Genomic DNA, 12,954 nt, shown 5'->3' on the forward strand with positions numbered 1-12,954 from the left:
ACACGGAATACTGGAAGAACGTTTTTAAAAAGTAGGCGAATGAAAGAAACTTCCAAGCAAATTTAGAAGAGTACGAGAGCGATGCCGAACACTGGTGCAGTTTTATGCCGAGTTACGAAAAGAAAACGGGGATGAATATGAGCCCAACTGCCTGAAAGTAATGCAGGCATCACTGGAGAGATATGATTTAAGTTTAAGTTTAAGTTTAAGTTTAAGTTTAATTAATTCGCCACGGGAATGGCTGGAGAAAGGAACAGAACTTTCGTTCCCATCGACACCTAACCCTTTTTTTACCCACCCATCACACCCCGGGGAGGACATCCATCACACAGTAATCTCGTGTGTAGGAAATTAACGTCTCCTACCCCAACCCTGCAGGAGAAAGGACCCCCATTTATTCGTCCCTATCCGAGAAGACTAGAATATATAAACCATTTCTTGATGTTATAGAAAGGCAGCATATTCTTCTCAATTATTTTAACACCTTGAGTGTTGGTCCGGCCGGGGCTCGAACCCTCGACCTCCCGCACAACAGTCCAGCGCTCTAAAATATCTAAAATCTAAAATCAAAATAACTAAAATCAAAAGCCTATCCAAAGTCCTGGTATCTGTGCAAAAGTAAAATTTCATTCAAATCATTCTTGCGTTTGTGGCCAATGATTATCTGTCAACTTCAAATGGCTTCCTGCGACTGATTACTGAAGAGTGCATTCAGAAATTCAGTAATTTTCCCCTCAATTTCGTTAACAAGTAATCGCAATGGGTCATCGTAAAATTAAGGATTAATATCACTTGTGTTTTCAGCAACTTCTGAAAACACGCGTGATATTAATCCTTAATTTTACTCGGCCCCATGCGAGTGCCTATACTAATTCGCTGTCTGACTGGTAGCCAGTGTAGTCTACGAAGAACGGGTGTTATATGTTCTAAGCTTCGATTCCTAATCAATAATAATACAGTAGCGGTTACGATAATCATGTTTGGATTTGATTCGTGAATCCTTATTTTTGTTATGCAGCGTGATTAGTTTTAAAAGTTGTTTCTTTTCTGGGTATCGTTAACTATATGCTCATTGTCATTTGAATTCAATTCAATTCTTGTGTCGTAAATTAGTTTCTAATTCGTTAAGTAATGTATTTAATACATGGCATTTTCATAGACTTGAGAGAGAAAAATTATCACTGTACGAAGATATAAGTAATTATGTATAAATAAACTAATGCAGTGAAAGACGTGTACTCATCTGAGTAAAGTTACAATTTTAGAATCACTACTGTTGTAAGAAATTAAATGCGGTAGCGATGTTGGAAAAGTTTCGAATGCCCGCTAAGCCAGCGTAAAAAATCATCGCGCTACGAACAACCGACAGCAATCTTCTTTCGATTTATCGGAAGACAGTAACCCAATGCTGGAACAATTGATTTTTAACGCTGATGTAAGGTCATTCAGTACCAAATTTTTAGAAGTATTTCAAAGTGCAGACAAGGAAGGTCACTGATTTTTGCCTTTTACTTCACTCGCTGTGAAATGATAACATATTGATAAAAAGCGATCGGCCTATCTGTGATTGAACGAAACCTAGTTTGAGTCGTGAGTTAGAGAGAGACAAGGGTGGAAAGTGTTGTAACATACATATAGTCTTCTAATTTATCTTGATTAACTTATCTTCCGATCCCAATGAAAAGAAACAAGAAAAAAAATTAATTAAAAAAAAAAAACAGACATATGTAAAATAGTTTAAAGTCTTCGTCAAAGATTCAATGCATAACTTCTTGGTTTTAACATCAAAGCCTGTTTGTGCATTTGAGAGGCGTGTGAAGATTTACATGATGCCCTTATGAGGCTCTGTAATATTCCTCCGTATTATTACTCCGTTCATTTGCAGTTAGTTGGCATACAATTTTCAATAGTTCCCCTTTATACTCTGTTGGCAACGACTGATCTAGGGAACGCCATAACTGTCTTATGGTATTTTGTTTTCTTATCCGTGGTGCTTTTCTTATCATCTTCGGTTCTTGTATCATGATATTCGGTGCTCTGGTTGCTATAGTCGGTGCCAGTCACCTTATACTCGGCTCTTTATCCAAGGTACTCGGTACTTTCCACATTATACCTAGTGTGAAAGCCATTATACTCACTGCTAACCGCTTTATACTCGGTGCTTGGATCAGTTTTAGCGGTTGCTAGCTTGTCATGCTCTGTGCTTTTTCCATAGTCAGTTTGCACCTGATTTGTGGTCAGTTTAGCATCTGGTTTGGCGCGAACATCTTGCTACTCGGTGCACACAACTTGCTACTCGGTGCTCAGCGATTCGGTTCATAGAGCATTATATTCGGTGCATTTGCAACATGGTATTCGCTGAGCCAGTATATCTGGTCATCTAAACTACTCCAAAGCACATGCTTGCATCGTATTCGTGAGACTGGTCCCCAGGGCCCACCGTTGAGATTGATCATGTGATCAGCGAGCGGCTCTGGGACGAGAATTGGCGATATCTGCGGTCAGCGAACATGACGTATATACACCAATCACAAAATGTCGACCATGTTAACTATATCTTCGGTGTTGAGAAAATTGAAAATGGACGGTTTGTTAGATCGGTTTCAAAAAGAAAAAATATCGCCTGACATTGTTTGTAAACTGCCCCTGCATGAACTCAAGGAACTCGGCCTACAATATCGGTGCGACATAATGACTTTAAGAATAGCCTGCGTAACGTTTGGTGTGGAACAACTAATGAAATTTCCAAGTGCTCTCGGACTTCCTGCCTTCGATGTTCCAAAGTCAGTGCTTGAATGTTATTTGGAAGACGACTTCCCTATCTCACTGAGAAATTGCTAATATGATGTCATGAAGCCTGAAAGTCAGTAATCCCTGTGTATCATTCAAAGAATCGAGTGATACAAGACAGATGTTAGAGGCCAAAGTGGAAAGTCTGTAGCTATATTCAGTGCAGGCCTAGGCAAGAAATAAGCATTGCAAACGGAGTTAGAGGGTTTCTAGAGTCGAGGGAGAGGGGTGTGGTATTGGAATATCGAGTTGCTCTTAGACTTAACCCAAAATCAAACTTAGGCACAGGTTCCGTGGGTGCTCGCAATTTTTTTTTTTTTAATATGCAAATCAGATCAGTAATATATAAAGCAGATTACGGTACTTTAAATCAGATAAGTAAGTAGTGTACAAGGTATTTCCACAAAGCAAAAAAGGAGACGACTTGAAAGCAACAGAAAACAGATATTTTTCAAAAGCAGCAAAGTAGATGATCAATCGATACACAAAACAGATGAAATCTCAAAGCAAACATCGATTCTCGCCCAAAGGCTGGTACATGGAAGTTTAACAGTTTCCAAATTCAGTTCTCGAGGTATGTCATCCATAAATTTAATAGATAAAAAGGACCTGTAAGGTTACGGTTTATACGAAGGCGAGAAGAAATTGCTCTTGGCGCGTTATCGGTCTGTACGTCATGTATCGTACATGTTCACTGACCGTAGCCGCTCGGTGACCACGTGATCAATCTCAACCGTGGGCTCTGGCGACCAGTCTCACGAATACGATGCGAGCATGTGCTTTGGAGTAGTTTAGATGACCAGATATACTGGCTCAGCAAATACGATGTTGCAAAGGCACCGAATATAATGCTCTATGAACCTTATATAATGCTCTATGAACCGAATCGCTGAGCACCGAATAGCAAGTTGTTTGCACCGGGTAGCAAGACGTTCGCACCAAACCAGATACTAAACTGACCACAAATCAGGTGCAAACTGACTATGGAAAAAGCACAGAGCATGACAAACGAGTCACCGAATATAAAGAAAGCTGCACCGCTAAAACTGATCCAAGCACCGAGTATAAAGCGGTTAGCAATGAGTATAATGGCTTTCACACCAGGTGTAAGGTGGAAAGTACCGAGTACCTTGGATAAAGAGCTGAGTATAAGGTGACTGGCACCGATTATAGCAACCAGAGAACCGAATATCATGATACAAGCACCGAAGATGATAAGAAAAGCACCACGGATAAGAAAACAAAATATCATAAGACAGTTATGGCGTTTCATACTGATCCGCCCTCTGCTCTCCCTGAAAACCAGGTGACCCCCCAACTCCACCCTCTCCCCCCCCCCCATAAAAAAATTCTCCACTCTCCAGGCAATACAGAATGACTATTCCCTTACGATCAGCGAGTGTTGAAGGCCCATGTGAAATACGGTTAATATCAAACTTGTATGCAATAAAAGAGTGGCGCCTCTATAATGGAGACTGCTTTTAGGCAAGAGCCGAGTTTTTGCCTCCTTAGCTCGTGACAGTTCTGTTTTAATTGTTTCATCACCATCATAGCGGCAACACTCTGGTATCGAACGAACCATTTTATCACTAGGCTTGTTATAAACCCTCTAAGCTATAATATCAGTATACAGGTGATATTCTCTATATCGTTCTCTATAAATTCCCTAAAGTGCTGACGAGGAGAATTTGGTTAACGATCAAAGGCTGCTTTTGCTGGTGATCCTTTCCTCTCTACTCTTAACCTTAATGCTTGATTCAGCTGGAAAGGACACTTTTTACTTTACTTTTTTTTTTTTTTGTGTGTAAACTATATTTAGCTTGATGAAAGTTATTAAGTCCTTTTTTTGAGGCAAGAAGTTAACTGAGCCACGTGCAAATGAAGCAAGGAAGAAGAAATGAACATTAAAACCTTGCTGTCATAATTATTTAACCTCGGTTTAGTTTAGAGCCCATCCTAAACCCCCCCGGGCTTATCACATTACGGAACAAACCACGATGGCGAAGGCAACGAGGACGCGCGTGGCAAAACAAAAGATCTGATTGGCTGAACAATAGCTCGGCAAGTAGCGTTTTAAAACTTTGTACATTTCTTAGCGACACTGCAAAATAACAGCGTGAAATCGCCAAAATTTGCAGGGTTTGAGAACGGAAACCCCTAAGGTAAATGATCAAATTTTCCATTTTGAACTCAACGCTGTTCACATAAGCTTTGTTGCCGTAAGAGACGGCGAACACATACGGCTTCTGCGTAGTTCTAAGGGAAAATTCATTGCCTGAGGATGGAATTGCGGGTTTAATTGGTTTTAAGCCCAAGTTAACGCGGAGTTCCCTCGTCGGGTAATGAATTTTCCTTGAATCGCATAATTGAATAAAAATAAGAAAAAAATAGTAACATCACATGTTAAAGGGCCCTCAACAAGGTTCTTCAGTCTCGCGATCCCGATTAAGACTTTCTCTCAATCCCGTAATCCCGACGGATTAAACCGGCCAATCCTGATCCCAATCATAATTTTTCCTTAGTCTATTTCCTCAAGTAAAAAGCTCTTTTCGTGGGGTAAAACTTTTCTCTACCAAGTTTGATCCATTGAAGTCTTTACCCACCGCAAGGCGGAAGTTTATCTCTTTACCAAAACAATGATATCGTTCATTTTAGACGTTTTCAAACTTCTGCACGAATAACGTACGTTTGTCCCGGAAACGTACGTTGGGTGGAAAAATCTTGCACGCCAGCAGGAAATCCATAAAGCCACCATGATGTTTCGATGTCTGCACGGGCTAGCTCCAAGTTTACGTGGCGTGACTCTGCTTATGACCTCAGGGACTCTGAAAATAAGCTTAATGTTCCACTACCGCGCACTAATTATTACAGAAAAAGCTTTAGCTACAATGGCGCCAAATTATGGAACAGTTTACCACGCGATATAAGGAACACAGAGTCTCTGGGGTTATTTAAAAGTAAGATCAATGACATTCTTTAAGTCTAACGCACGGCATTCACGGAAAACAGCTTTAGTGTTATAGTATGTAGTTTTAATTTTAAATATCTTAGCGTATGTGATATGTATTTTGATAGGCTGATGAATTGATCGTGTCTAAATAAAGATTACAATACAATACAATACAAAAACGACCTCCTCAATGCTCGCGCAAGAAATTTTTGGGTAGGGGCTAAAGACGAACGCATGACTCCTCTCGGCCTGGCTGCGTGAGAGAGTCTACCATTTTCCCCGCTAAAAATAGCTTCATGACGTCATGACCGTCCTAACATAATTTATCGGGATAATCCGGACAGTTGATTGTCCAACAAGAGTGACTTCAGTCCATTTTACAGTTGCCGGCTTGGTTGCCAAGCCTTTGGGCAGGAGTGAGGCCAAGGGTGACCTGGTTAAATACAAATTCTGCTGTCTTTCAATTGTAAATTAGTTTATCAACATGCTAACTAGATACTGGTCTCTATCTCAACAAGGACACCTTCAGCCTCATTCCAAATCAAAGGCTTGGCAACTAAGTACACAACTGTAAATGCCTATTGGGAATTAAAAATCTATCATAAAACTTAGATATTACTTTGTCACATAAGCAGCTTGAATAGCGTTGCTTTTCTATTACTTGGGCCACTTAAACAACACCACCAAACTTCCATAATAATTATAATCACTAAATTTGTAACTTTTTACCATCATAAATCTTTAATAACTTTTAAAATATCTTAAATACAATTGGAACAATATCATTATCCTTTAACATTAAAATAATGTAGTAAATTCATTTCCTCCTGCAAACTTTGTAAGCATCAGCAAGTAAAAATTGAACATTGTCAGATGGTAAAATGTAAATAGTCATTAAGGGGATATTACAATACGAGGCCACTCTTGGATAATTTTATGAATTTCATCTTCAGGTGAGACTATTATTTTTCTTAAAAGTGTCAATGTACATGTGAATGATAGAAAGGATAACTTTTTTGAAGAAACTGTGGTGCTGTGTTTGTGAGGATATTTCAAGAGGATTTAGTTTTATCAACTGAATTGATATAGTAATTTAGCAACTGTAAAGAGCTTCTGAAGCTGCTCTATCTAGCTTTGCCATTCTTTTTTCTCTGAGAATAGTTAACACTTGGAATGCCAGCCTTACAATGGCCAATTTACATTTATTTATCAACTCAGTTGATAAAAACTAATTATGCGGTAAAAGATAAAATACTGTTAGCTCAAGAAGACAAGATTTATGTGCCCAAATAGGCCTGACAAGTTCTTATTCTGTGTGTGCAGATGAACACTGAGTGTAATGATTACCCACACACCAGTGTATTTGTACCCTGTAGCTGACTCATAAACACCTTCCCTTTGAAGAATTTAAAAAATAAACTCGAATGCAGCTAACTTTTAAACCTCAGTGATCAAATTTCTTATGCTTTTAAAAGTGAAGGGAGACTGTCATATAACTTCCTTAAATAATTATACGCTTTTAGCAAGACCACAATATTAAGACCTTCAATTGAAAAATATGAATATAGTTACACAGCGTATCACTGTGCTTGCTGAATATAATGTATCATAAAAGTCGTTAGTGACAGGAAAAATTGTAAGTGACTTTTGAACAACTTCTGTTTTAGCACAAAATAATAGTGCAGTGAAATTTGAAGAATAAGATCCTCAATTTCATGGCTAACAAAATAGTATCACTTTTCAGTCTTAAATAGACTGTTGTCATGTTCTTTTTTCTAACGTTGCAAAGCTACTAGCCTGTGAGCAGGCCATCATATATGTGCTGCAAGATAAGCTTTTCTCCCTCTGCAGGAAGATTTGAGAGGAGTTAGAAAAGGTTTGCCCAGACCACTTAAAAGTCTCAAACTTTCCCACAGACAGAGACGATTGTACTGAAGTTTTAATGAGGAAGGACTGCTCATAGGCTAATAAGCTACAAATAAATATTAGAAGGACGAGACAAACATCCAAAACAGGTCATCATCACCGCATGTGTCATATTGTCAGGCACCTTGCATTGGTGACACAAACCCACAAACCCTTTTCACCGTCCCCATGCATTAAACATGAGGCTATAAGTTTACCACTTGCTCTGAGAAAATTAACACACAATTATTAGAACCAGGTAATTGAAGCAAAGAAAATTATCAAACATACATGAAAGAGTCACTCATCAGAAATTGTATGACTGCCAAGTTTGATTTCATGGTCAGCAGCTAATACACTCAAAATTCACTGCTGGGCCAAAATTGTGCAAGTTCATTCTTTAACATTCCAAATTCTCACAACGACATTGCACGCTGTATAGGATAATGATGACCTCCAACAAAAATTAATGATACATTACCATTGAAATCCTAACACTCTGGAACAGCATAACACTGTTATCCCTTAGACCTATGCTTTCACCTTCCCACCCCCCCCCCCCAACCCCTTTTACAATGCTGCACTCTGTGATTGTACAGCACTGAGTGATAGGGGGGGGCAGGGCATAATACGGAAAACCGCATTCAATTAGCATTTCTAAATCATTCCTAAAAAGTGGGTCTGCAGAATTTGTCGCAGATTGTAACTTAAGTTTGTTTTGGATGTGGTAGAGGGCATATAACTCATGAAATGATTTATGATGTTGGTGCTTTTTTTCAACCAACTGCAGCCATGCGCTGCAAGACAGGTAATAGTCAGTCCTGTGGTAAAATGTCTGCGTGACACATAGGGCATTTGTCTTGCACATAGAGCCATTTTCTGAGGCACAAACTGTGAAAGAAATGATTGCATTTAGTAACTTTAGCCCTATCTAATGCTTCATAACAGATACAGCAGACATCATTTAGGTGCTCTAACTGTTCATCAGTGGCCCATTGCAAGGAGTTGAGTCTCTTCACAGCATTGCGTCGTAACAGGAAATTGTTCCATCCTTCTTGAGCTCTTTTGTAGACATTAAAGTAAGCATGCATTGAGATCACCAAAGCACCTAGGGAGGAAAAAGGCTAATTAACTCTTAACACCCTAATATCGGTATCCGTTTTCTCTATACTCTCATCTATACATTTTTTTTAGCACTGACTTGGAGAATTCATTTCACAATCAGAGCTTGTTAGGCCAGCAACCTTTTTGCTTTATTTTCATGATCTTTATAGTTCAACAGCATTTTATGGATAAATTAGACACTGATCACCCTTAGGATTTAAAGAGTTAACTTAATCTCAATTCATCATTCTAAATCTTCACAAAAAATTTCCCTGCTTGAGGTCTGGTCATTGTCAAATTCTGCAAAATTGATGATTTTGTTTGTCAACAAAATACAAGATTGATACTTTTTGAATAGCCAAGGTAAGATTATCTACATGAATTAAATTTATTTACCACTTGTCCAAAATATTATTTCAAGCTACCTCTGAGCAGTGCAATACAACAATGATTCATAATTTTATATGTAACTAGTTTTAATAATAACTTAGTACATTAAATTTTAATTAGTACAGTGCATTAACGGTAAAGATTCTTACCAATATAGTTCCACTCCCCAGTTAAGGTAGCCCATGCAGTGTATCCAAGGACAACCACGGCAACTAGGAACTCAAAAACCTTTGAGCCAGCATTGATGTAATAAACATAGTCATCTAGATCCTTCATTTGACTTTCTGAGTGTACATTGGACACAAAAAGTCCATAAATTATGAGTGATCCCATCACTTGAACAATTGTCACCAGGTTGCTGGATATGATAACAAACAACCATGCGTCAAAAGTAAACATTTGGCAGAGAACAACTATCATATATCCAGGAAGTACCAGAATCAAGACACACACTCCTATTGCACGCAAGTGTTTGCTGGTAAAAACACCAGAGTAAGTTGCACCCAATGACATGAGAGCTGGTTCTGCAAGCTCATAGGCAGACTGCAGAAACAAGGAGAGTGTGACAAACAATACCAGGCCTATAAGCATGAGGCGTTGCTGCGTGGGTACACTTGCAATTCCAACTTGAACACTCAAAAGAAAAAATGAAACACTATTGTTCCATTGTTCCTGATGACGGTCTTCCACTGGTCGCTCAATATTTCCTTTTATCAGCATGCTAGTGAAGTCTAAGATAAGATTTGCCACAAATCCAACAATCAGACTTGCTCCTGCCAAATCCAGAAGGCTGTCAAAACAATAAACTAAACTTCCAGAAAAAGCAACAGGAAAACTACGGGTTCCAATCAACAAAAGATTGAATAGAGCCAAACATTTCATTAGCCAAGTTATCATAAGAACTTGACCTAAGTTTACCCTTCTCCAGTGGTATACAAAGAGGTCTAACCATCCAAAAGTGATTACAATTCTGAATGTATTCTTTATCAGCCCTGGAACCTCCTGTAGTAGTTGGAGGATGCCAAGACAAGCTTTGTACGCTTGAATTACTGTAGCAAATACAATGTAACCCAGGCAGACATCTCGCAAAATTGAAGAAGCTTTGACAAATGGGAGTGATAGAAGCTGGATGATCACTGGGAAAATGATGAAAATTCCAACAGTTTGCTTGGCACTAACAGCTGCCCACTTGCGTGGAACAATGGCTACACTTACAGCAACAAAAACCTGGGTGTATAAGAATGAATAGCCATAAGTCGCATCAAGATGAGATGAAACATCTGGATTTGAACTGCTCCATACGAAATCTTTGTTAGCACCTGAAGGACTATATGCTACAATGGCAGCAAATGCAATGAGAAGAACAACTTCTTCAATCAACCAAATGAAGAATTTCTGGAGATAGCTCAAGTTTGTGACTATGCCAATTGTACCAACAAGACCACACATTACAGCTGCAATGCAATGTAAAAGGTATAAAGTTTGATTCATCATGATTCCTGAGGTCGACGAAATTGAACTCTTTGTCCCCTAAGATTAACTAGTCAGGGCTCGACACTACCTCTTCAACTTGCTAGCCAAGTGGCTAGTGACAACTTAGATGTTATGACAATTTCAGTTTGTTTACTAGCCAAACTGGCTGATGGAAATAAAAAACCACTAGCCAAAACTGAATTTCTACTAGTCTGTAGCTAGTTGGCTACCATTAGTGTTGAGCCCTACTTCTACTTAAAACATAATCCCTGAATCACACATTAAGGACAGGAGAATCAAGGAGATAATCACTAACTAAAGAGCCTCTTGAATTTTAAACAAATTCTCCTCGTCAGCACCTTAGGAAATGTATAGAGGACAGTATGGAGAATATGCATACTGAGGTTAAGGTGTAAATGGCTATAACTAATTAATGTACACTGATTAATATGTAACAGTTAAAATCAATTTAGGTAAAAAGGATTTTAACAAAGTTTAATATCCAATCTTGTTTGTTACAGATCAATTACCGTAGGAGGCGGCAAACGATTCACACGATGCCTGATAAAGCCTAAATTAGTATGCGACACATGAATTTTCAGAAAGGCGGGTATTTCAGCTAGATATGAATTTTTCCCTTTTAAATTTTTGATATAAAATTATTGTGAAGTACTTTCTAATTTACATGTGACTCTGCACATGAAACAGAATAAGGAGCCCTCCCTCCTCACGTGCAACCAGTTCTTCAGTAATACATGATGTAGTTCACAGATGTCATCAAAATGGGTAACGACAAAAGGACTACGGTCTTTTCGTCCAAAAGTCTTTTCATCCAAGTCTTTTCCTCCAAAAGACTTTTCGTCCAAAAGTATTTTCACCAAAGTCTTTTCGTCCAAAAGTATTTTCACCAAAGTCTGTTTGTTTACTTGTTACTTGTTATAAGTCTTTTCTCGTAGCAAATAAATAACTTTTAGAAGGCTAGATAAGGCTATAGAAAGAACTTGTTGTGAGCCATTCATGTAGTAATGTTACACTTCGTTGCCCTTTCACGCTCAATAGATGCTTAACAACAAGCCTTATATTTCCATTTCTTTCGCGTGAAATAATTAAACGGCAAGCAAGTCTTTACTTTTGCCACTATTTAATAAAATATATTGCAGTACAACTTCATTCATTCTCTGCGTATTCATCGTAAAATTTGCGACGTTGAATTCGTAAATGAAGATTGGTGACTATAGGCATCAGAACCAAAATGGCGGCGGCTCGCAACAAGTTCTATCTAGAGCCTTATCTAGCCTTCTAAGAGTTACTTATTTGCTTCAAGAAAAGACTTAACAAGTAAACGAACAGACTTAGGTGAAAATACTTTTGGACGAAAAGACTTGGACGAAAAGACCGGACACCCAACAAAAATATGGCATTAAGTGTGTCACTGACCTCTTCATTCTTACCACTTATTGATGTCTTTTGTAATCTATTACGGAACAGGTGCATGATAACATGACATGAAACCTGTTTGTTTGAAAATTAATAATAAAGTAGCAAAAAGTTGCTTAAGTTGGTGATGACATCCATGCAGACTGTCTTCCAATAGAGCATGAGTGAGAACCAAACGAACTTAATGTGTTTTTATTAATAATTTTTTCATATGAATCGTCATACATTCAACCAGAAGCATAATTTTTATAACCTAAACTGACTCAACAAAACACCACTTCCTGACTCAGATTGCTCTCATACTGCTATCTGGTCAAAGCATTTGACGCATCCTAAATAGAATTAGAGGTCAATTTTGTGGAGAATATTATACAGAGATAATCACATGACTCGCAAATGCATCTTATTAATTACTTATGGTCAGTGGCCATGGAGTAACAAAAAAGCTGTACGTTCATACCTGCAACCTCATGCAATGGTCTGGAGCCTTCGCTTGAATCTTGAACAATCTTGTCAAAATAAGTACCCAGTTGTAAGACAAAGCAGAATGGTACCCTTAAAATGATATTTTCGTATCTAAAATAGTACGTCTTCATTGAAGACCATAAATTTGAAGGCTCCATTCTTGCTATTTAGCAAGATGGGCATTGAATTCCTTCATGTGACAGTCGATAATAAAACAAATGACGACTCCTTCAGAGCCTTTAGTGAAGTCGACCAGCGGACGGAAACTCTACTTGCTAGGGTATAGAAAGGAGGGGATGACATTAAGCAATTTCTTAAGATGCTTTCAGTTTTCTCTTTTTGTAATTTGAACAGTTCATCTAAACATTTTTATCAGCTCTTATACAACGATTAACAAATTTTGTTACTTGTCATGATATAAGATTTCATAGATTTAAGGT

The 12,954-nt window shown here is 38.3% G+C and overlaps 1 protein-coding gene across 1 annotated transcript; it reads right to left on the reverse strand.

Moving 5' to 3' along the window:
• Positions 1–6,462: 6,462 nt before the first annotated feature.
• Positions 6,463–12,737, reverse strand: LOC111330329 (RING finger protein 145). Its single transcript, XM_022935170.2, has 3 exons — positions 12,510–12,737; positions 9,289–10,593; positions 6,463–8,753 (listed from the first exon to the last, which is right to left on the reverse strand). Exons 1-3 carry the CDS (start codon positions 12,670–12,672, stop codon positions 8,461–8,463), a joined length of 1,761 nt encoding a protein of 586 aa, XP_022790905.2. The 5' UTR covers positions 12,673–12,737; the 3' UTR covers positions 6,463–8,460.
• Between the last annotated feature and the right edge of the window lie 217 nt (positions 12,738–12,954).

The sequence above is a fragment of the Stylophora pistillata genome, chromosome 1, assembly GCF_964205215.1.
Source record: "Stylophora pistillata chromosome 1, jaStyPist1.2, whole genome shotgun sequence".
Taxonomy (NCBI): Eukaryota; Metazoa; Cnidaria; class Anthozoa; order Scleractinia; family Pocilloporidae; genus Stylophora; species Stylophora pistillata.

Bases quoted from the DNA above. Each gene is read 5' to 3' on its own strand.
- LOC111330329 (XM_022935170.2), bottom strand. From the start codon at position 12,672: ATGGAGCCTTCAAATTTATGGTCTTCAATGAAGACGTACTATTTTAGA. The intron at 10,594-12,509 runs GTATGAACGTAC...ATTGCATTGCAG, and splicing joins ACCATTGCATGAGGTTGCAG to CTGTAATGTGTGGTCTTGTT. The intron at 8,754-9,288 runs GTAAGAATCTTT...TTTCCTCCCTAG, and splicing joins TGGGGAGTGGAACTATATTG to GTGCTTTGGTGATCTCAATG.